The sequence below is a fragment of the Tursiops truncatus genome, chromosome 2 (genome assembly GCF_011762595.2).
Source record: "Tursiops truncatus isolate mTurTru1 chromosome 2, mTurTru1.mat.Y, whole genome shotgun sequence".
In the NCBI taxonomy this organism is placed as follows: Eukaryota; Metazoa; Chordata; class Mammalia; order Artiodactyla; family Delphinidae; genus Tursiops; species Tursiops truncatus.
In genome coordinates this window covers 15,539,143-15,564,030 of record NC_047035.1, presented here as the reverse complement: position 1 = coordinate 15,564,030, position 24,888 = coordinate 15,539,143, and the positions used below count along the sequence as shown (strand labels likewise).

Genomic DNA, 24,888 nt, shown 5'->3' with positions numbered 1-24,888 from the left:
ATTTTTGTCCTTCAGGGACTTTAAAGATGAAAATATGTTCATAATTAGCCATTGAATGGGAAAAGATTATCTTGGCCTTTACCTCTTGGTGCTTTCACTGCATTTACTGGATAGTTTTCATTGATGATACTGAGCATGGCCAAGCAGACAAATATAAATTCCAGGAATCCTCTGAATTATGCAAGTAATGGTACTCTATAAAGATATAGATTAAATGTAAATGTAATAATACAATATGTCTTAAAATAATATATAATAAAATAGAATAAACGAACTATATAGTATATGTATTAGGCTATATATTATGGTATGTAATAATACATAGTTTATTTTATTTATATCCCCATTTCCAAAGGGCTTCAAACTCATCTAATTAAAAATAGGCTTGATTGGGGCAAAGGCGCCGACCGTCCCCATGGCGGCTGTGCTGGAGCCCGGGGATCCCAGGAAGGGGAAGCCGTTTAAGCTCCTATGAATTTTAGATGTTGAAAACATTCCCTATGCACGGGATTCAATATTATACGGCTCATTAGGATCTGTTGAGGCTGGCTTTGGACATTTTTTGTTAACCAGTAGAACTAGAAGATCACGTGATGTTGGAAGTAGGAGGTTTTATCTTGGTAACTTTAGGATGCTGGTTCAATTGTAGGTATAATTATGCAAAGCTAAGAATCCAGGAAAGACTTGCCAGAGAAGGAATTAAAAACAAGATTTTATATGAAAGTATCCACCTTGATCCTGAAAGAAAACAAACCAACGGTGGCAGCAGCAGCAATTGAGCAGTCTTGAGCTTAGAAAACCTGGATGCAACTCACTTCAGTGTGAACAAAGCTGAGATCAACTACAGAAAGCATTTTATGTACCATAAGAAGTCTTTCAATCAAGTAAAGAAAGTATGTGTAAGTTGCAGTCTTTTTTACACATGTATGAATATTTACAAACTTATTCTGGCCCTGTATCTACTGTCAGTATAACACACAGTGGACTCATCCTTAAAATAAACCTCATGTTTAATGCTTTAAAAAATAGGTTTGATTAAACCATTAAATAAGAGTAGAAGAATAAAAGCCACCTGCCTAATAAAGGGAATTAAAGAGATAAATAGAAAAATAGGCTATGAATAGTTATTGCAACTGAGCACAAGTCTTAGTTTTGAGCTGACAAGCTAAGACAAAAAGAAGAAACTCAATAATAAAAGTAAACATAGCAATGCATTAAGGGAGAAAATTGTTTTCCTTCTAAAATACAGATACAAGCCTCCAGATATCAATAACAAAAATGTACCATTGGAATGATTTCTTAACAATGAGAAATTCATGTTTAAATACTCAACAAAAGGTCTTCGGGAATGTCTCTTCTCCAAGACTATTGCAACTGGTGGTGATTCCCCAGTGGAAGCGTGTTCCTGGAAGCTAAATCTACAATAAGCCCATATTAGCTGCATGCATCTGCCTATGATCATGGGTTATCTCCTGGGAACAGCAACCAGAAAGGATCTTCTCTCTCTTCTTTATACACATAGAGTGAAAGCCAAGGACAAATTAAAATGCACTTATGATAATATGTTCTCTGCTAAAATTGGAGAGAAAAAGACCCTATTATCCACTTCTTGAAAGAATTGGAATAAAATACTTAAAAGAAAAATAATGAAATGAGGATGGCTTCAGCTGAAGTTGGATAGCAAGCAATATAGTCTTCAGAACCCTCTCCCACTTTGCTGTCCTCGCTTAATCGTGGAGGCCCTTTCCTATCTGAAACTCAAATTTACTTTTGATACCCAAAATCTACTTTCACAAGAGAAGCTGGCATCACCTTTGTGTGAGTCAAGTCACTGTGCTGCTTCTCCCAGAGGCGTTTGCCCTTTATGTTTTGGTTGTAATTCAATCTAACAAATGCTTACTGGAGGCCTATTATATGCAAGATATTTTCCAGATGCTATTAGTGGAATAAAAGGTTTCATGTTTTTAGACAGGAATTTCAAGCATTAATAAGTAGGTAGGCAAGAGTGTTTTTGTTCTCTCGGTAACAACTGACTCTCTACCCCTGCACCCTTCTAAATGACTTCTGCTGTTGGGGACCACAGAACCATCACACACACTTCCATATTTCTCAGATTTTGAATCTAATTTTCTCCTTTCCCTAGAGTCTTAGAGAATCAGGAGTTCAGATGAATTTCTGGCTTATTCCCCTTTCCTTTTCATAGTGTTCCTGACTTACTCCCTTATGCCTGAATTACCTGATACCCAAGTTCTTCCAAGACAAAGTCTTAGAAGAGAGAAAACTTTTATTTTCTGAACATCTCATTTTGCCAGGCACTGTATGTGTTAATCCTTACAACTACAAAGTTAGTAGCATCTCTTACATCTTAGCAAAGAGGGGCTTGAAGCTTGGAGAGGTTTGGAAACTAATTCAAGAAATTTAGGAACTAACTGTGGCAAAAAACTCACAATTAAGTTCCACATATCTGACTCCAAAGCCAGTACTTTTTCCATTACAGCAGAGGTTGGGGGCACGTGTGTGTGTGTCTGTGTGCGGTTTTGCCTCTCAGGGGAACTTTGGCAACAGCTGGAGACATTTTTTGTCACAACCAGGGGTGGAGTGGGTGGGTTGCTACTGGCATGCAGTGAATAGAGACCAGGGATGCTGCTAAACATCCTACAGTGCACAGGACAGCCACCCCCCAACAAAGAATTATGAATCCAGCCCAAAATGTCAGTAGAGCTGCTGCTGAGAAGTGACACATCACTATGCTCCACACCCCATTCTGTTCTTATTTCCAAGAATTCAAAAGTAACTGCCTCAAAATTAAACAAATTGTTCAAAGTCACGGATAAATCAATGCCTGTTCATGTTGCAACTCTCTTCCATCATAAAGGAAAACACATTGGCGCCTTAAGATAAAAAAGGCGGAGGGTGGTGGTGGAAGAGGATGGAGGAAGCTCAGTAAGCAGAAAGGAAATGCAAACTGATTACTGGGGTTAAGAATTAAGATATAAATATGTAGATGTTTTTCATCCCCAGGATTTTCACTAATCCAAATGTTCACGTACTGCTTGGAAATTTAATTATTTGGAGCTGGTTAAATGTTACCCTGACCTCAACCAACAATTGCGTTTGACTTCCTTCCGGGACCCAAGGGACATGGACGCCAGATGAGACTACCATCTCTTCCCTCTCTTCCCGAAGGGATGAGGCCTGCCAGGCGCTGGTGGCTCGACTCCTGACTGGCGGCCGCTCTGTAGACTACTAGCAGAGATCCAGAGCAACAGACTGGCGCTTGGGGCTCTTTCCCTGCCCAGTCCGTCCACCCTAGCGTCCTCTGCGGCGGGGGGCGGGGCTGCGGGGCCGCGGGAGCGCACGTCCCTGCGCCGTGACGTCACAATCCCGGCGCTTTGGAGCCTGCACTTAGCAACCTGCTTTGCGTCAGTCTTCAGCTCCTGCCGCCGCCCGTGGCTTCTTTCTCGCCAAACGTCTGCTGCGGGGGCCGGCGCGGCCCCGGGAAGGACCAAAGGGGACCCAGCGTGTCCCCACGGCGGCTGCAAGAGGATCTAAGCATGGATGGCAGCCGGAGAGGTAAAGGGCAGCTGTCGCGGGCGACCGCCATCTCGCGTCGACCCGCTCTCCGACCCTCGGGTCTGGGGTCCGGGTAACGGGCCGCGCGGGACGAGGCCGCGCGCTGGGCGCTCCCCGACCCCTGCTTAGTCGCCGGTGTTGACCCGAGTGTTGCCCCGAGCTGCCCAGGCCTCTCGCCCGGGATGAAGCCCTGCTTGCGGGATTCACAGATCCACTTCTTGCTCAGAATTTGTTGCCCTGACTCCAGGAGGCCCTGTCCCCTGAATTCGGGGTCGGAGGCAGAGGAACCAAATGTGGCCTTTGGAGTCAGACCTCCCTGGGCCCAAAATTAAGCCCCGCTGCACTCCCGAGGGGTGAGCCTCAGTTTCCTCATCTCGAACCATGGGTGGTGGTAAAAACACCCATGGATTTTTTTTTACATTAAATGGGTAAAAACACCCATTTAATCTTGAGGATTAAATGTGGATAATACATACAAAGCTCCTGGCACATTGTAAGTACTCAGTAAATACAAAATCCTTCATACAGTAACCCCGTCCCCGCCCCCCCGAAAAAAAACACCATTGAGTAACCCAGGGATTCTCTAACTTTAGTGCGAATAGGAATCACCTAGGAATCTTGTTAAAATGCTGGTTATGATTCAGTAAGTCTGATGCGGGGGGGGGGGGGGGCGGGGCTGAGATTTTACATTTCTAATAAGCTTCCAAATGATGCAGCATTGCTGGCTACAGTTTTAGGAGCAAAGGACTAATCCATGCTCACTATGTATACCTGCCCTTGACTGAATACTCTGGGTTAAAATGTACATCACTGTGGAACAATTTGAGCCATATAACTTTAAATTTCTAGGAGTCAGCCCAGTCCAAATAATATGCATCTTCGCACTTTCTGAGCGAGGCAGATAAGGCAGTCTTCAGACCTCTTCTCCCAATTCAGTGTTCTTATCTATTTTAAACTGTACCTTTAAACCAAGCTGCTGGATGGTTCCTTGCAACAAGTCTTGCTTTGAATACAAGTGCACCTCTATTATGTAATCATTGATCAAAATAAGTGCTGTTCTAAATGTAGGAGATAACTATTCATTGATCACCAAACGGTATACTCTGACACCTTGCCACCTAAGTTCCAGAAAAAGCAAACGAAAGTGCTGTTAATGGTTTTCAGAAGTTTTACCACATAGGCTAACATTACTCTTGCTGTGTACCAGAAACTATTCCCAAGTTAACGTTTTTCAATCCACAGAACATCTTGTACATAGGTATTCTCATTTTACAGTGAAGAAACTAAAAGATCATAAGTAACTTGCCAAGGTCACAGTTAAGTGGCACAACAGGCTTTGAACGCAGGTGTGATGAATGTGAAATCCGAGAGCCATTGTTTTACTTAACTATCCCATGGTAGAAGTGGGAGCATGGGAAAGGATATATGTAAAATTTAGAATATAATAGACTTAGTAAGACTTAGTGTCAGTATTTATTAATTAAATTATTTTTAAAGTCAGGCTCATGTCAAAATGTAAAAAGGTTTCTATTTTTATAACTTACCCAATTTAATTAGCTTCATTTTTAGGACATTATATAATATATAGTATCAAACGTTGTTTTTTATTTTGAGTTTTTAAACAAAATGTAATATTCAACAGAGATCTAGGGTAGTCAGTTCTCCTATACCATAATTATTAATAGGAAACCATAAGTAATTTTAGCCAGAGCTAAAATACTTAATTTTAACTGAAAGTATTGCACTTTCTAAATTTCTTTGATTTCATTAAGAGGTTACCTTTGATGCTTTCAAGAGCACAAAATATTAAGACATCGAACGTTATAATTTATCTTTTGTCATTTATTCTCTCTGACATTGTGCTTTCTAACTTCTCTAGATATACCTGCTTTTTCTTTTTCTGTGAACTGAAGGGAAACACACATACATTAGAAAGGAATTTGGAGGGAATAAACTGCATACAGGGAATAAACTACATACTTCTTAGCCTGTTTCACTTGATATAGTAGCTTGGAGCATGGTTTGAGCCCTAAGCAATTTATATTGATCAAGATAGTGTAATGGTTGACTCAGAAGCCAGACTGCCTAGGTTCAGACCCGAAATCTGTCACATAGTAGTTGTGTAATCTTGGGGAAGTTACATGCGTACCTCTTTGTGCTTCATCTATAAAGTGTGGATAATGATAGTACCCCTCATAGGATTGTTGTAAGGATTAAGTGAATTTGTTTCTACAAAGTGCTTAGAACAGTGCCAGGCACAGTTAGCGGTATTCAGTAAGTTAGCATTTGACTACAGGTGAAGAAGCCCAACTCAAGATGGCTTAAGCTAAAATACGACTTTTTGAGTTCATGTACGAATAGGCTAGGGAGGGTAGAGCTTCAAACATGGTTAGATCCCGATACTCAGACGATGTTACCAGGGATCTCATTTGGTCTTGGTTACACTTCCCTCTGTGTAGGCTTCGTTCTCAGACAGGTTCCCATTGTGTTGTGCAAGATGGCCACCAGTAGTGCCACACTTATTTATGTTCTAGGAATTTCCTAAGAGTTCCAGTAAAAGTCCCATGATTATGTCTCATTGGCTGGACTTGGGTCACATAGTCATTCCTGATTCAGTCATCATTGCTGGCCAGTTTGGGGTGATATGCCCACCTCTGAGCAGTGGGCTCCACTTGAACCAGCTGGGCTAAGAGAGGGGAGGAGTGGTTCCCCAAGCAGGTTGAGGTCCTATTTCCAGATAAAGGGGCATTGGATTCTGGGCAGGCAAAAAGTCAACACTTTTTTCCCTCTGGAGAAATAAGGTTTGCTTGAGAGTTTGTTGGTTAGTTTGCTCTTTTTATGTTTAGTCTCTCTCTCTGGGCAAAAACTATGCTAATTTCATGACTGTCTTCATTACCAGCTCAAGTGGTATCACCTTGGCTTCTCTTGTCCTAAATAAGTTAATAGTTTTCCTTCTGGCTCTCTGGCCTATGATGTAGAAGGAGCTTCTTGGGTATTCTGATCTCAGATTGTTTTTTGTTTTAGTCTGTTCTGGCAGGCTTTGTTCTCTGATCCTAGACTTTAGTTCTACTATCTCGATAACTCTTTTTCTATTTTCAAACATCATATTTCTTCCAGACTTTGTGTCTTCCCCACACCTTTATAGCTTATAAAAGTTCACCTGATAGCAGACTGGCCATTTTACCCACTTAAAACATGTCTTGGGATACACTATATTTTGCACGTTAAATTCCATTAAACTCTGTAACTCAGCCTTCCTATCTTGGAGGTTACCCCTCAAAACACAATCACTTTTTCGGGAGAGAAGTTATTTTGTGATAAAGTATATATATAATTTTCTGACAGCCTATCTGGTCTGAAACATGAGACACTGACTTTAGGGGACAGAGTGAGTTTTCCATCACTAGAGGTGCTTTTAAATATAAGATGTTTAGGGACTTCCCTGGTGGCTCAGTGGTTAAGAATCCACCTGCCATTGCAGGGGACACGGGTTCGAGCCCTGGTTGGGGAAGATCCCACATGCTGCAGAGCAGCTAACCCCGTGGGCTTCAACTACTTAGCCTGCACTCTAGAGCCCACGAGCCACAACTGCTGAGGCCACATGCCACAACTACTGAAGCCCGGGTGCCTAGAGTCTGTTCTCCGCAACAAGAGAAGCCACCGCAGTGAGAAGCCCACGCACTGCAACAAAGAGTAGCCCCCACTCGCTGCAACTAGAGAAAGCCCATGGGCAGCAATGAAGACTCAACACAGCCATGAATAAATGAATGAATGAATGAATAAATAAATAAATTTATGAATATAAGATGTTTAGATAGAATCCAACCAAGAGGGTAAGTGGGTTGGACTAGATGAACCTTAAGACACCTTTAATCATTAAGTTCTGATTCTGACATTTTTATATACTTATATATAATAATATTATACTGTATAATTTATAATTTACCAAATTACTTTGTGAGAGGATTACTTAAAGTTATTTTTAAGGACAGACCAGCCTATGATTAACTGAAATAGTTAATCATATGTATCAACTGAAAATCTAGTTGTGTTCTGTCTCAAAATCATTTAAAAACCAGTAGGTCAGTGATTTACTGAATAAAGTCAGTATATATCAAATAACATAATTAATGTGTTTATCATTTTATCCAGTGAAACTTAAGCCTCAAGGCACAACTGTTTTGAAAATTACTTATTTTCCTAAAAGAGAAAGCCTTTTATCTATGGCCGCCGAATTTTTGTGTGATATATCATTGCTGGTTAGTAATATGATTGAATAAAATTTTAAACAATTTTGGTAAAGATAAGTTTATTATTTTTTATGTGTTCAGTAGTGTCTTTGTGAAAGTTGTGTTTCATTTATCCTAATTCATGTTTTTTTGTTAAAAGTCAGAGCAACCTCTGTCCTTCCCAGATATGGTCCACCCTGCCTATTTAAAGGACACTTGAGCACCAAAAGTAATGGTAAGTGAGGTACTTAAAATGGTAAAAGATTGTTAAAAGATTGACCACGTGTGTTTCCTTTATTTGTAAATTATGTAACATGATGAAAAAATACTTCATTTAATCAATATTTGAACTTCATATTATCAATTATAATTACATATTATAGGAATTCTTGAGGTTAGAGAATTTAGGAGCCCATCACGCCCTGGATGTGGACCTTGCTACCTTGTGCTCCCTGCTGCAGCTCCAGCCCAGCTCTTCTCTTTGCTGGCCAGCTACCCTGGCTGAAGGCATGCCTTCCGTGTTAAAATGGTGATTAGCAGATTGTTAAAGACACAGCACTGAAAAGGAAAAGCTGTGCAGAGGAAAAGAGCCCTTGAAAAATGCATTTTGTATCAGGAGCAAACACTTATCCAACTGGGCCTCTTTATCCAATTGGACTTCTAGATTCCATGAAAGCGGAATCTGTATTCTGTAGATGTTTTCACATTTTAAAGCCTTTAAAGTAAATTTTAATGTACATTTAAAGTATTTTTATAATTATAGCTTAAAATGTTTTAGCCTGGGTTTTTAGGCAAAATACTAATTGAAAGTCTTTCTTTCCTTACTTACATGAAAAATCCTTTATACTGATCCTCCAAATGTGAAAGAAGAATCATTTTCTGTTACTTCATTTATTTCTTTGTAATAAAGCATATATACACATAGAGCCAGAATCATAAACTTTGAAAATCAATTTTTAAATAAAAATTTTGAACTAGTTTTAAAAGATACATACATAGAAAAGCAGGATAAAGAACAATACGTCGTATACTAACTTTTTTTTAAAGAATATATGTGCAGAGCTGGTATAGGAATAGTGATTGTAAGTATGAGGTTGCCTTGGTTCACATCTAAACTGCATCCTTTATCAGCTGTGTGACCTTGAAGACCTTACTCACATCTCTCTGCCTCAGTTTGCACGTCTATTAAATGGTGATAATAATGACTAAATGAGTTTTTACAGGTAAAGAGCTTAGAGCAATATATGCATGGTACCTATTCAATAAATGTTTTTAGTAGTAGTTGTAGTATTAGTGTCAAGATTATCATTATTGTATATACTTTTATTATGCATAGAATTTCCTTGGAAGGAAATTCTGCCCTAGGGGCCAGGGCAGGAAATTCACTTCTTTTTCAATGTCTCTATGCCATTTTAGCTATAATTTTTAACCACATGCATGTATTCTCAAAAACTTTTTAATATTTAAAAAAGTTATGCCTACATTTACATTTTATACATTTAAACTAATATATACATGCTTAATTCTAAGATTTCTTTTAACAGTTTAGAGGAGGTCAAGAAGTTTAATGTCGTCCAATTTCTTTGTAATTATACTTGTCTTAAGATAGTCCTAATACTTCAAAAAGAATGCAGTAAACAGATTTGTAGGTCTTGTTTTCAGATGTAAAATTAGAAGTTTGCATCTCAGAATAGAATCTTTGCCTAGAGTTTCGGAGTTTGGGATTTGTTTGATTTCCCAGACTCCATGTATTCAAGTGTTAACAATGGTAACATTATTTTATCATCAGGCAAGCAGCTAAACGTTTTTAGTTATGAGATTGAGAGCTGTCGATAAGAAATAGTTTTGCAAATGTAATGGTAGATTATATTTCTCAGTCTCTTCCCAAAACTCTCAGGCTTGTAAAACTTATTCCTAGAAAGGTTTGAACGCAAAGTAGTGAATAGCTCGTTATCAGTGCAAGGTGACAGCTAGGACATATTCAGCATCACAGATATGATGTCAGTATCTCCATGGTTAAACTTCAGAACATTTTATAAAAAGGAGCTTAATAATCAGTAACTTGTTTTTCTCATGATGACTTTTATATTTTAAATATATAACGATTAAATATGTTTTAATTTTTAGCTTTTTGCACTGACTCCTCCTCTCTCAGACTAAGTACCCTCCAACTGGTCAAGAATCACATGGCTGTTCACTATAATAAAATCCTTTCAGCCAAAGGTAAAAACGTGCAAATGCTAACTTTCTGTACCCAATTTAAACCCTTCTCAGCTTCACTTCTAATTAGTGTAAATCTGTAGCAAAAATGAATACATTATATACCCATGGGTTTGTGTTTGGTGTAGTAAGATACCAACCACAGACTCTATATACCTAGCAAATTCAAAATGCCATTTTTATTAACTGTATTTGAATGTAATATCTATGTTGTTTCATTTTACCTGTTATTCCTAATATATTTTTGCGATTAGATGCTGATCTTAATATAACAAAAGTTTATGATCTTCTCTTCTGTTTTCAAATTTGAAGAAGCTACACAGAGAAGATGGTAACTACAATTTTTTTCTTTTTGTCAGCTTTATTGAGGTGTAACTTAAATATAATAAAATGAACTAATTTTAAGTGTACAGTTGAAATTTTTGAAAAATATATACATTTTTATGATCACCACTACAGTCATGCTATAAAAAAAGGATGGGCTAACTACAGCTTGCAGGCCAAGTCATCCTGCCACCTGTTTTTGTACAGCTCCTGAACTAAGAGTGCTATTTATATTTTTAAATGGTTGAAAAAAATCAGAAGAATAATATTTTGTAACATGTGAACGTTACATAAAATTGAAATTCTGTCGTCCATAAATAAACACAGTCACATTCATTCTTTTACACATCGTCTGGTGGCTTTTACACTAAAAGGCAGAGTTGACTAGTTGTGACAGAGGCTATATCACCCTGCAAAGCCTGTAGAATTAGCTCTCTGTTCCTTTACGGAGAATGTTCACTGACTCCTGGTATAGAACATTTTCATCGTCCCAAAAGGTTCTCCCTGGTCCTTTGCAATCACTCTCTTCCCTCCAGTTCCTGGCAACCACTGATCTCCTTTCTCTCACTATAGTTTTGCCTCTTCTAGAATTTCATATAAATGGAATTATACAATATGTATCATTTTGGGTCTGGCTTATCTCAATTAGTTAACACTTTTGAAACTAATCCATGTTCAGTATTTCTTCCTTGTTATTGCTAAGCAGTATTCCATTTAATGAATATACCACAATTAGTTTATCACTTCATCAGTTGGTGGACATCTGGATTGTATTGACTCACTTTTGGCAATTAGGAATAAAGCTGCTGTACACATTCACATAGAATCTTTGAATGTATGTTTCCATTTCACTTGGATAAATTTATTTGCTAGGAGTGGAATGGTGGCGTAATATGGTAAAGTGTATGTTTAACTTTATAAGAAACTGCCAGACTGTTTTCCAGAGTGACATTTTTCATTTCCATCACTTCCACATCCTCATCAACACTTCCTATTGGCAGTCCTAGTGGATATGTAATGGTATCTCATAGGGTTTTAGTTTCTATTTCCCTAATGTCTAATGATGTTGAGCAACTTTTTTTTCCCTTTTTTTAATTGAAATATAGTTGACATACAATATTACGTTTCAGGTGTACTACATAGTGATTCGACATTTGCATACATTATGAAATGATCACCAAGTCTACTAACCACCTGTCCCCATAAAAAGTTAATTGCAATATTATTGACCCTATTCCTTATGCTATGTAGTACTTATCCGTGGCTTATTTATTGTATAAAGGGAGGCTTGTACCTCTTAATCCCCTTCACCTATTTTGCCCCCCATTCCCAGCTCCCTCCTTTCTGGCAACCACTCATTTACTCTTTGTATCTGAGTCTTTTCATTTTGTTTGTTCGTTTTGTTTTTCGGATTCCACATATAAGTGAGATCATACAGTATTTGTCTTTTTTGTCTGACTTATTTCACTTCTCATAATACCCTCTAGATCCATTCATGTTATAGCAAAAGACAAGACTTCATTTTTTATGGCTGAGTAATATTCCATCATATATGTACACCACATCTTCTTTATTCATTCATCTATCAATAGTCACTTAGCTTGCTCCCATATCTTGGCTGTTGTGGATAATGCTGTGGTGAACATTGGAGTGCATATAGCTTTTTAATTACTGTTTTTATTTCCTTCAGGTAAATTCCCAGAAATGGAATTACTGAATCATATAGTAGTTCTATTTTTAATTTTTTGAGGAACCTTCATACTGTTTTCCATAGTGATTGTACCACCAGCAGTGCACAGGGGTTCCCTTTTCATTGAGCAACTTTTCTTATGCTTATTTGCCATCTGTATATCTTCTTTGGTGAAATATCTATTTAAATTTTTTGCCCATTTTTAAAAAATGGATTGTTTGTCTTCTTAGTATTAAGTTTTGAGAGTTCTCTTTATATGAATATGGGTCCTATGTCATATACATATTTTGCAAATATTTTCTCCCAGTCTGTGACTTGTCTTTTCATTTTCTGAAGTTTTTATTATGAAATAACTTTAGGCTTACAGAAAAGTTGCAAAAATAGTACAGAATGTCAAAGAAACCCTTCACCCAGCTTTTCCTGATGTCAAAATCTTCCAAAGCTATAATACAATTATTAAAACCAGGAAATTAATATTGACACAATATTATTAAATACAGACCTTATTTGAATTCCACCAGTTTTTCACCAGTGTCTTTTATTTTTTAATTTTATCATTAGAAGAGCTAAAGTTTTTAAATTTTGGTTCATGTTTTCTGAAGTTTATATTTTAAATGATTAAAAAATCTAAAGAAAAATATTTTGTTCTATGTGAAATCAAGTCCAGCTTTTCAAATTTTTAATAGTTTATGCTTTTCATATCCTGTTTAAGAAATCTTTGCCAAATCTTAGGTCATTAAGATTTTCTTGTGTGTTTTCTTCTAGAAGTATAAGTTTTAGCTCCTACATTTCAGTTTATAATCCATTTTGGGTTAGTTTTCTTATAAGGTATGATATAAGGATCACTTTTTTGCCTATGGATATCTAAATATTGAAGTACAATCTGTTGAAGAGATTGTCCTTTCCTTATGGAACTGCCTTGGCACTTTTTAAAAGACAATTGACCATATGCAAGAGTCTGTTTCTGGACTTACTCTTCAGTTCTGTTGATCTGTTTGTCTATTAGAATACCACACTGCCGTCATCACTATAGCATTACAGTAAGTCTTGAAATTAGATAATGTAGGTGCTCCAATTCTGCTCTTTTATTTTCTCAAGCTTGTTTTGGGACTCCAGTTACAAGTATGTTAAGTGAGTGATACAGGTAGGTTAAGTCAGTGATGCTCTGCACATTTGTTTTCCAGTCTTTACTCTGTTTCATTTTGAATATTTATATTGCTGTGTTTTCAAGTTCACTAATATTTCCTTCTGCAGTATCTAATGAGCTGTTAATCCCAACCAGTATATTTTTTATCAAAGGTATTTTTCATCTCTATAAGTAGAATAAAAATCAAAACAAGGAAGTGCAAGTTCTGGAACTTTTTGTGATTTTCGCATTTGATATTTATTGTCATTTATAAAAATTAAGAATAATATTAAACAACTGATCTTTCTTTCAGCTGCAGTAGACTGCTCAGTTCCACTAAGCATGAGTGCCAGCATCAAATGTAAGTAATTTTTAACATATTGACTTTAAAAAAAAAATTATGGTAAACTACACATGACCTAAAATTTACCATCTTAACCATTTTTTTAACTTTATTTTTTTAATAAATTTATTCATTTTTGGCTGCATTAGGTCTTTGTTGCTGTGCATGGGCTTTCGTTTTAGTTGCAGCGAGCGGGGGCTACTCTTCGTTGTGGTGCACAGGCCTCTCATTAAGGTGGCTTCTCTTGTTGTGGAGCATGGGCTCTAGGTGCGCAGGCTTCAGTAGTTGTGGCACATGGGCTCAGTAGTTGTGGCTCACGGGCTCTAGAGCGCAGGCTCAGTAGTTGTGACGCACGGGCTTAGTAGCTCCACGGCATGTGGGATCTTGCCAGACCAGAGCTCGAACCCGTGTCCCCTGCACTGACAGGCAGATTCTCAACCACTGTGCCACCAGGGAAGACCCCATCTTAACCATTTTTAAGTCTACAATTCAGTGTCATTAAGTACATTCATATTGTGGTACAACTATAACCACTATCCATTTTCAGAATTCTTTTCATCTTGCAAAACTGAAACTTCACACCCATTAAAGAGTAACTCCCCATTCACCCTGCAACCATCGTTCTATATTCTGTCTCAATGTTACCTAGTTCCCTAGGTAACTCATTTAAGTGGAATTATCCAGTGTTTTTCTTTTTGTGATTGACTTATTTCACTTGCACAGTGTCCTTAAGGCTCATCCATGTTGTAATGTGTCAGAAATCTTCTTGCTTTTTAAGGCTGACTAATATTCCATTGTATGTACTACCATATTTTGTTTATATGTTCATAAGTCAATGAACAGTTGGGTTGTTTCCACCTTTTGGCAATTGTGAATAATTCTTCTATAGACATGGATGTACGAATATTTGTTTGAGACCTTGCTTTCAGTTTTTCTGTGTATATACCCAGAAATGGAATTTCTGGACCATATGGTAAATCTGCTTTTAATCTTATATTCCCAATTTCCAATTTGAGGGTTCCAGTTTCTCCATGTCCTCCCAACACTTGTTCTCTGTTTTTTTTGATAGTAACCCTCCTAATGGGTATTGACATGCTGCATTTTGAGGAAGCATTTTCTAACTTTTAAAAATCATCCATAAAAGAAGCTTGTATTGTATTTCTCAGTATAAGAACTTACAGTTGAGCCCAGGCTCTGCCAGTAAATCACTGTGTAGCTTTGGGTAAGTAATTTAACTACTCTGAGTTTCATTTTTCCTGTATATAAAAATTCGGATAGTACTGAAAAGCTTGGCAAGGTTTAAGTTCTAGAATTCTGTGATTCTCACTGCCCTCAGCTTGTTAAGATTACTGAATTAGGGACTTCCCTGGTGGCGCAGCGGTTGAGAATCCGCCTGCCAATGCAGAGGACACGGGTTCGATCCCTGGTCCGGGAGGATCCCACATGCCACCGAGCAACTAAGCCTGTGCACCACAACTACGGAGCCTGCGCTCTAGAGCCCACAGGCCACAACTACTGAAGCCTGCGTGCCTAGATCCCATGCTCCGCAACAAGAGAAGTCACTGCAGTGAGAAACCTGCACACCGCCATGAAGAGTAGCCCCCGCTCACCGCAACTAGAGAAAGCATGCATGCAGCAACGAAGACCCAACGCAGCCAAAAGTAAATAAATAAAATAAATAAATTTTTTAAATTACTGAATTATTCATTAAAAATACCATAACTGGCACTTTTCTTCAGATAAATATTATCTACTATTTGTATCCTAATAGCTAACTGATAAACATGGTAGTTATTTGTATCTGAAAAGCTATTGACATATATTATTATAGAATCATGATATATCTCCCCTTTGTATGTACATACATATGGTATGTACATAGAAAAATATTTCTATTTTTAGAAATCTTTACTAAGGAAATAATCAGACCACAAAATTTGAAATTCCTATTTTAAAATGTTCTGAAAGATACCATTTAAGACCTTTTGAGGCCTTTGAGTCCAATCAAGAAATGCATACTTTAAAATAGCCAAAGAGCACGGATATCACAGCCTGTGCTTGTCTTATTGTAATTATATAAATATCAAATATTATAAACTTTAAGTTTAGTATTTTCTTAAGCTGCTGTTTGAACTTAATTGTTATTTACAGTTTGAGAGAGAACTTCTGCATTAAAAAATAAATAACAGCTTCAAGTAGTGCATGCTAAGTGATAAATGAATGAGAGCATAGATAGGAGAATGCCCCTTATGCGCAATCTGGGAAAGATCACAGACAACGGGATTGGTCGTACCTATCTCTGATTGTACATTTTCGTAGTGGAACAGATAGGAACAGATGGGACTTAAGCTGAGCCAGTTGCCACCAGTGAGCATAGTGTCTTTATCAGGCCCTGTGCTTGGCACTTTGTATTCTCTCTCTTCTGTGACCTTTATGTTTGCAACAAGCCTTCATGTAGGTTCTCATATCTTTGAATGAGTCTTAGGATTCGAATAATTTTATAAGAAGGGTAAAGGCATTTTAGGCAAGAGTACAGTGTTGAGTATATATTTTTAAAGACCAGTTTCACCATAGCACACAAGCTATATGGGCTAGTCATTTTATGTCTTTCCCTCCTCTTTTGTAAAATGAAAGATAGATAATCTCTAAGGATCCTTCCAGATTTTTAATTTCTATGCTGTATATTTCTCCTTCTGTATCATATTAGTAACTTTTTATAGCACAGAAAACTGGTTCAATATTTTTAGGCTTTCAAAATCTGAATCATTTGAATTAAGGTGGTTTTACCCAGTTGACATTAGATCAAATAATCTTCTTTAACTAGGCTCTAAATGGGAAAGTTTTGCTAAATTTTCATACTGAACAAATTCCTGAACAATAGATGTATAAGACAAGATTATCTCTTTTTTATTCAGGTTGTGTAATTAACAAGCCTGAATGTATGTATTAATCCTCTTACTGAACCAAATTCACCAATTTAAAATCCAAATTCACCAATTTAAAATAATCAGGCATTTTGCATATTTTGTTTAGTACACTAGAGTTTATTCAGTGACTAATTCAGCAATTATTTATTGGACACCTACTGTTTGCTTTTATAGACCTTACATTCCAGTTGAAGGAGACAAACGATAAGCAAATGCAAAGAAATGAGTAAATATAGACTATATCAGATGGTAATAAGTGCAATGAAAAAGAATGAAGCAGGATAAGGGAGATTGGGACTTTGGAGAAGAAGGCCTCACTGATAAGGTGAGCAGAGACCTGAAAGAAATAAGGGAGAAGCAAGTGGGTAAAGGAGGGAAGAGCAATCAAGATGGAGAAAACAGCACGTACAAAAGCCTTGACATGGCATTGTGATCAGTGGATCCAGGGGAACAGCAAGAAGAGCTGTATAGCTGGTGTGAAATAAGCCAGCTGAAGAGTGACAAGCGATGAGGTCACTGAGATGGGACAAAGAGGTGCAGACCACATAGGGCTATGACTATTTGCAAGCACTTTGGCTTTCACTCTAAATGAAATTGGAAGCCATTGGAGGGTCTTGAGTAGAGGAGAAGGAACAGAGCCAGTTTAACTTTAAAAGCATCTTTCTGGCTGGTGAGTTAAGAATAGTCTATAAGGGTCAGTGGTAGAAGCAGAATGACTAGTTAGGAGACAGTAATTCAGATGAGAAATAGTGGTGACTTGGACCAAAGTGCCTGTAAGTAGAGGGAATGTGAAATGGCTGGATTCTGGAAATATTTCAGATGTGTGTCAACAGTATTTACTGATGGACTGGATGTAGATAGAATATGAGAGAAAAAGAAGAGTGAGTCAAAGATGACTCCCGATACTTAGAGTCTGTCAACTAAAATGACAGTTACAACTTACTGAAATGAGGAATATGATAGGAAGATATTTAGGGGAGGAAGTGAATCAAGAGTTAAGTCTTGGTCATTTTAAGTTCAAAATAAATACCTCTTAGAAATCCAGGTGGAGATGCTGAGGAGGCAGTTGGAATACAAAGTCTGGAGTTCAGGAGAGAGTTCGAGGATGGAGATAAAAATTCAGAAATTGACGGCATATAAGTTGTATTTAAAGAATTACTCCTATTTTTTGTTTTTAGAATTTAGACTTAGCTAGTGCTTATTTATCCCATGATATTTTCTGCTTTCAGTCAGTTGAGACAGGAGTTTTTCTTTCTGGCCATGTAAATGAAGAAAATTGTGATGGCTAGAAGAATTGCAAAGATTGTAATCACCAAACCAAAGTGTAATTAATAATCATTACTTTGTGTGTTACAAAGCTGATGCTCATTATAATCAGTATGAACTAACTTAGAAACAGGCTTTATAGACATATTTTAAAAAAGAAAGAAATCTGTGGTTTTGATTCATCTCTGTTTTTATAAGATATACTCTTCTGTCATAGCAGACAACTGACTTGATAATTTCAGTCTTTATCAAAGCTAGAATATCTCTATATACTTTGTTGAATTGTCTAAATAATGCCATATTCTAATGCATTAGAAAGACTTTTTTTTTTTTTTTTTTTTTTTTTTTTTTTGCGGTACGCGGGCCTCTCACTGTTGTGGCCTCTCCCGTTGCGGAGCACAGGCCCCAGACGCTCAGGCTCAGCGGCCATGGCTCACGGGCCCAGCCGCTCCGCAGCATGTGGGATCTTCCCGGACCGGGGCACGAACCTGTGTCCCCTGCATCGGCAGGCGGACTCTCAACCACTGCGCCACCAGGAAAGCCCGGCTTTATTTTTTATAGCAGTTTTATTGGCAAATAATTTTCATACCATAAAATTCATGGATTTTTACTAAGCTTACAGAATTGTGCAATCATCACTACAAACCAGTTTCAGAATATTTTCCTCACCTTAAGAAGATCCCCAAAATGATAGCTTTGCAGCTGCTTCCTCATCCCACTCCTAGCCTTGGAAGCCACTAATCTGCTTTCTTTCTCTATACATTTGCCTTTTCTGGACATTTTATATAAATGGAGTCATATATGTGTTTTTTTGCATTAGACTTTTACTTAGAATAATGTTTTTGAGATTAACCTATATGGTAACCTAAATCAGTACTTCGTTCCTTTTTAATTGTTAAATAGTATTCTGTTGTATGGATAATACCACATTTTGTCTATTTATCAATTGACTGACGCGCTGTTTCTGTTTTTTGACCATTATGAATAGTGCGCTATGAACATTCATGTACAAGTCTTTCGTGTGAATATGAATTTTCATTTCTCTTGGGCATACACCTGAGAATAGAATTGCTAGGTCATATGGTAAATTATACTTAACTTTTTAAGAAACTGCCAAACTGTTTTCTAAAGTGGCCATACCATTTTATATTCTCGCCTCCAACATAATTAGGATTTCAGTTACTCCATATCCTTGCTAACATGTTATTGACTCCTTTTTTGATTATAGCCATTCTAGTGGGTGTGAAGTGGTGTCTCATTATGATTTTAATTTGCATTTTCCTCGTGATTAAGGATGTAAAGCATTTTTTCATATGCTTATTGGCCATTTGTATATCTTTAGTAAGTGTCTTTTCAAACCTTTTGCCCCTTTTTTTCCCCCTAAATCAGGGTGATTTGAAACTTGAAATTATCTTGTTCATTAAGTTGATATAGATTCCAATTAAAAAGTATATGTTAAATTTTAAATTTTACATGAAAATACAAGTCATTTTACTTATGGTTAGCCTTCTTTTTAACACTGAAACTTGACTAGCTTTCATTTTGCCATTTTCAGTCTTTGATAATGACTCAATACCTGACTTAATGCACACTAAAATGTGAAACCCCCTTTTTCGTTTGTATTTTCAAATGACTAGCAGTTAAGAAAAATGGAAATCAGTTATCCTAATTAAAAATAATGTTTTAAAATTTAGTGTCATTTTTTTTGACTCATATAAAGCTTAAATTTTTATAGCATATGATGGTATTGACAATAATATTTCATTTGCGGGGGAGTATATGGATTAATTCAAACTCTGCATTTGGTGATTACAGTTGCAGACAACACGGTCAAGCATTTCTAACCTTTATATCTCTATGTCTGCTAGGAATTGCTCCCTTGAGCCCTTAGGCTTAATCAATTTGTCATATCTTGTTTCTGCTCTTTAAGTAGTCAATCCATTTGAAGTTTCTATGAATTAAATATTTGTTATCTTTATACAGAAAAGTATATGGATTTTTATTTACATATCAGTAGTATAAACATTTTTAGCAAGAAAAAAGTGCCCTTTACTAGTCGTCTAACACCAAAAAATTAATTTTTCTATTTTATTCTGTATTTCAAAAGATTTTTTTCCCCTCAGATGCAGACCAACAACGAAGAGAGAAACTCAAAAAGGGATTAGCACGGTGTGAAAGGGAATTGAAATTAACTAAAACTGCAATGCAATCCAATTCTAAAAGTAATTCCAAGTCATTATTTAACACTCTACAAAAGGTAAGGTAGTACTTTTACCTTTTAAAAGTAAATGTTTCTAAGATACTTCATTGGTGGTGGAACCTGACTTTTTGATAATGTTTACTATAGGTCAGAATTGGTACACTTTCCTGTAAATAGCCAAATAGTAAATATTTTAGGCTTTCCAGGCCACAACTATTGTGTCTCTGTCACAACTATTGTGCCATTGGAAAGCAGCCATAGACAGTACGTAAATGAATGGACGTAGCTTTGTTCTAGTAAAACTTTATTAACATATAAGGTGGTGGGCCAGATTTGACCTGTAGGCTATAGTTTGCTGACCCCTGCTTTAGGTTTTTTGTGATACCCTTTATCATCTGATTAAGGGAATTCTTTTCGATTCCTAGTTTGCTAAGAGGATTTTTTTCCTTTCTCATGAATGTGTGTTAATTTTATCAAATTCTTTTTCTGCATTTTTTGAAATGATGGTACAATTTTTCTTTTTAATCTGTTCAAATGTAGTGAATTATAAGAGAGTTTCTAATGTTAAATCAACTTTGCATCCCTAGTATAAACACAGGTTTGTCATGATGTAATTCCTTTTTTTATACATTACCAGATACAGTTGCTAATATTTTGTTTAGGGTTTTAGCATCTATGTCCATTATTGATATTGACCTGTCATTTTCCCTATTTTCTGCTATGTCAGGTTTTGCTAGCCTCATAAAATAAACTGGGTGCTATTTCCTCTTTTTCCATGCCCTAGAGTAGTTTATGTAAGTTTGGAATTATTTGTTCCTTGAATTTGATGGAACTCAGCACTAAAATTATTTGGGCCTAGAGTTTTATTTGTGAGATTTTTGACTGCAATTTTTGAAATCATTATAGAACTGTTTTCATAAGTTGTACATATGTAGAAGGTTGTCCATTTCATCTAAATTTTCAAATTCTTGGCATAGACTTGTTCATAATATCTCTTAAATCATTTCATAATCTCTATTGAATATGTATTAGTTCTTCTTTTTATCCTAATGTTGTTTATTTGTGCCTTCAGTCTTTTCTTTATTATTCTCACCAGAGATTTGTCAGTTTTATTAATCTTTTTAAGGGCACATCTTTTACTGCATTGATCCTGTCTGTTGTACTTTGTTTTCTAGTTGGGTAACGTTCATGCTTTATTTTCCTCTTTTGGCTTTCTTTGAGTTTATGTTACAGTACTTTCTTCTACTTTTGTTTAGTTTATTTTCAGTCTCACTTCTTTCATAGTATGAGCATTTTTAAGGCTATATATTTTCCTTCAAGTGCTGCTTTAGCTGCATTCCACAAGTTTTGATATGTGGTATTTTTATTATGGTTCAGTTCAAAGTATTTTACAGTTTCCATTATAATTTATTCTTTAACTCAAGCGTCTTTTAGAAGTGTTTATTAATCTCTATTTTTTTTCCTGGTTTTCTCTTTGTTACAGATTTCTAGCCTAATTGTATTTTGATCAGGGAACATCTGTGTGATATCCATTTCTTGAAATTTGTTGAGACTTGTTTTATGGCCCAGTAGGTAGACAGTTTTTTTTTCTTTTATTTGTTTGGACAATATTTTGTAATGCACTATGTCATATATGTTTGAAAAGAAAATATATTCTGTAGCTGTATGTAGTATTTAATATATAGTGTATGCATTAGATTAAGTTTTATATCTTTTAGGTGTTCAAATCTTGTTGATCTTTTTGTCTAATTAGTCTATCTTTTATTAAGAGAAATCTTTCACATGATTATATATTTAGCTATTTCTCCAAGAATTAGTACTAGCAATTTTTGTTTTATATTTTTGAGTCTATATTATTATATACATACAGACTTAGAGATGATATATTTTCTTGGTGAATCTAACCTGTTGTCACTGTGGTTTGAACTTCTTTGCCTTGATGCTTTTTATAGTAAAGTGTTTTCTGATAGTGATATAGTTAAACCAGCTTTCATTTCATTAGTATTCCTTTGGTATATCTTTTTCCTTTTTTTTTTTTTTAACGGTACGCGGGCCTCTCACTGTTGTGGCCTCTCCTATTGCAGAGCACAGGCTCCAGACGCGCAGGCTCAGCGGCCATGGCTCATGGGCCCAGCCGCTCCGCGTCATGTGGGATCTTCCCGGACCGGGACACGAACCCATGTCGCCTGCATCGGCAGGCGGACTCTCAAGCACTGCGCCACCAGGGAAGCCCCCACTTTTTCCATTTTTTAATCCTAATATTTTAGATAGGTTTTAGGTGGGTCAGATTATTCACTCTGATAATCTTTGCCTTTTAAAGTGGAGCATTTAGTATGTTTTCATTTCTTCTTTCTTCTTGTGTACTTTCTATTTGACCCACAGTAGTAGGCAGGATTCTAAGCCCCACAGTGATCCCCACCCTTAAATAATCCCCTCGTCTTGAGTGTAGGCAGTACCTGTAACTTGCTTCTAACCTATGGGATGCAGCAAAGGTGATGGAATATCACTTCTGTAATTGTTATGTGGCAAAGTGAAGGGAATTTCCCCCTGTAGATTGAGAGAAAGGAAAAATTGGTCTGAGAGTAATTTCTGCAGTGGGTGCTGTTCCCCTCCCCTAGCCATGCCAAAGAAACAAGGGAAGGGGGAAATTTTCTCAGGATTCTTCCTGCTCTTCCCTGAGAGCTTTTGGCGGAAAAGCTCTTTCCTAGAGGAAAAGCCTGCAAGAGGGTACAAACTCCCCAAGTCTCAGAGGCTTCATACTCTTACACTAGTCCACACTCAGTCCTTAGCAATTAGCTAAAAACTTCTAGCATAATCTTCTTACCAGTTTATATGTCATTCAGCAGCATCTGTCCCAAATAAGTAAATGCTTAGGTTCTGTTTCTCCCTGCAGGTACCTATATCACTGTGGATTTTAGGTTAGTTGTGACCTTAGTTCTCTCAATAGTTCAAGAAAAATCATTAATTTGCAGTTTGCCCAGCTTTTTTTCTTATTATAATGGTGAGACCTATGCTCTTTCCATTTCTCTCCATCTGTCAGCTGAAACTGGAAGTCTTTTTGTGTGTGTGATGGTCTCTTTTTAAACTTTTTAATTTTGAAAATTTTAGCATCTCTAAAAATAGAGTGGTATAATGAACCCACGTGTTCTTGTCCCCTAAGTGCAACGATGATCAATTCAGGGCCAGACTTATTTCATGTATATCCTCACTCACTACCTGCATCCCAGATTATTTTGATGCAAATACCAGATATATAATTTTATCTATAAATATTTCTGTATATATCTAAATATTTAAAAGATAGACCACCATACCATTATTATGCCTTAAAAATTAATAATTCCTTAATATCATCAAATATCCACTGTTCACATTTCCCCATTATCTCTCTCTCTTTTTTTTAAGTTTGTTGGAATTGGAATCTAAATAATTTCAACTAATTGATACATTTCTTTTAATCAGTAATTTCTCTTTCCCCCACCTTTTTATCCCCCTACAATTTATGTGTTGGAAAAAACTTGAGTCATTTGTCTTGGCTTAAGGTTTTTGTGGACCATCTGGGTAATGCAAATTTAGGCTGCAAGCTTGTGTGGAAGCAGCATATGATTTCGCATTCTCAAAGGCCACTGTTCTCTCAGTGCCAGTGTTCAAGATGGGCAAGTTTCTTTGTAAGTCATCTAATTGGAGGGTCGCCATTGAGAGAATCCCAGATTCATGAGCATGGTCTCCTAGACTGTCTAGATTAGGCCCTGAGCTTTGTTTTCTGTCCCCTAGCAACTGTGATATGGAAAAACTATTGCCTGTTGGTAAAAGCCGTTTCATTTTTGACTCCAGCTCTTTCTATTGTACATGAAGATGTGACATATCAGTAGGCAGGGGTAAAGACTAAGGGCATTTGTGAATTAAGAGTGAACCTGGGGGAAAAAAAAAAAAAAAAAAAAAGAGTGAACCTGGGTCCTTTTTCTCTGAGAAGTGTGGCAGAGCCATAGACCAGTTTTTAGTTGGGAAGTTATGTCATCATATTGACACTTTACAAAGACTACACTGGCAGCAGGGAAGGACAGACTAATTGTGTGACAGTTGCAGTATAGGGAAGAAATGATTAAGATATGATCTATAAGACAGCAGAAGGAGCATAAGGAATATATATTTAGGAGACATTTAGAAAGTAGAATCCCCAGGACTTCGTGACTGATCAGATGATATGAAGAGCAAGAGGCAGGAATTAAAGAGGTTTCCAGGTTTCTGGCTTGGGCAACTGGGAGGTTTCCAGGTTTCTGGCTTGCCCGAGTTTACTTGTTCGGACCTGTTTAATTTGAGATGCCTTTGGAACATCTAATATATTCAGTAGAGAGCTGGATATAAGTATCTGTGTCAGGAGAGAGGTCTGGGCTGAAAATAGATTTGGGAGTCATCAGGAAAGCTGTAAATATGTTTAAGAGTCCCCAAGGCTGTTTTATAGATAAAAGGACTAGGAATAGAGCTGCTTCCTTTAGAATAAGCCTGCTATACACTGTACCATCTGGGAATCTGTTCATCAGTATTTGACTCATGTATGTATTTTCATTTTCAGTGATGGTACTTTTTAAACATATTTTTTAAATATGTTTCTATTATCTAGCATTTTGAATATAAATAATTCTATTTTGAGGTAAGGATGGGATTTGTTGAAAACAAAATATATAATTAAGTCTGTAAACGGACGATTTTTTCCTTCAGTCACTGTAACCCTGTAACTTTTTGCTTCTAAAAATATAGTTCATTTATGCTTTTATATAAGTATATTTTTTACTCCATTTAGACTTAATAGTAATTTGCAATTTGCTTACATTTTTTATAATACTTGATGATAAATATTTAGATACATTCAAATTAAAATTATTATTTGGGGCATAATATTTTGATAATTGGGTGGGTTTATGATTAACAGTTACCTGTAGTTATAATCTGCATTTACTGAAAAGTTTGCTACAATTCAAAAGAAAGTGGT

At 36.6% G+C, this 24,888-nt stretch overlaps 1 protein-coding gene and 1 pseudogene across 14 annotated transcripts in view; both read left to right on the top strand.

The window, feature by feature from the left end:
- The first annotated feature begins 415 nt into the window (after nt 1-415).
- LOC101328564 (cytochrome c oxidase assembly protein COX20, mitochondrial pseudogene) lies at nt 416-779 on the top strand (annotated as a pseudogene).
- A 2,617-nt stretch (nt 780-3,396) lies between these two features.
- Nucleotides 3,397-24,888, top strand: part of SPATA7 (spermatogenesis associated 7) — a 36,000-nt gene continuing 14,508 nt past the window's right edge. For 2 of the 14 annotated variants that reach the window (XM_019919618.3, XM_004316080.4), the window contains exons 1-5: nt 3,398-3,573; nt 7,963-8,037; nt 9,930-10,025; nt 13,476-13,523; nt 19,822-19,955. In XM_019919618.3, coding sequence (XP_019775177.1) covers nt 3,555-3,573; nt 7,963-8,037; nt 9,930-10,025; nt 13,476-13,523; nt 19,822-19,955 — 372 coding nt within the window. In that variant the 5' untranslated portion in view covers nt 3,398-3,554. Of the gene's footprint in view, nt 3,574-7,381; nt 7,407-7,962; nt 8,038-9,929; nt 10,026-10,276; nt 10,354-13,475; nt 13,524-14,591; nt 14,728-16,606; nt 16,758-19,821; nt 19,956-21,446; nt 21,467-24,888 lie in introns of those variants that run through there. The other 12 variants (XM_073800160.1, XM_019919596.3, XM_019919585.3 and 9 more) reach the window with 12 other exon arrangements.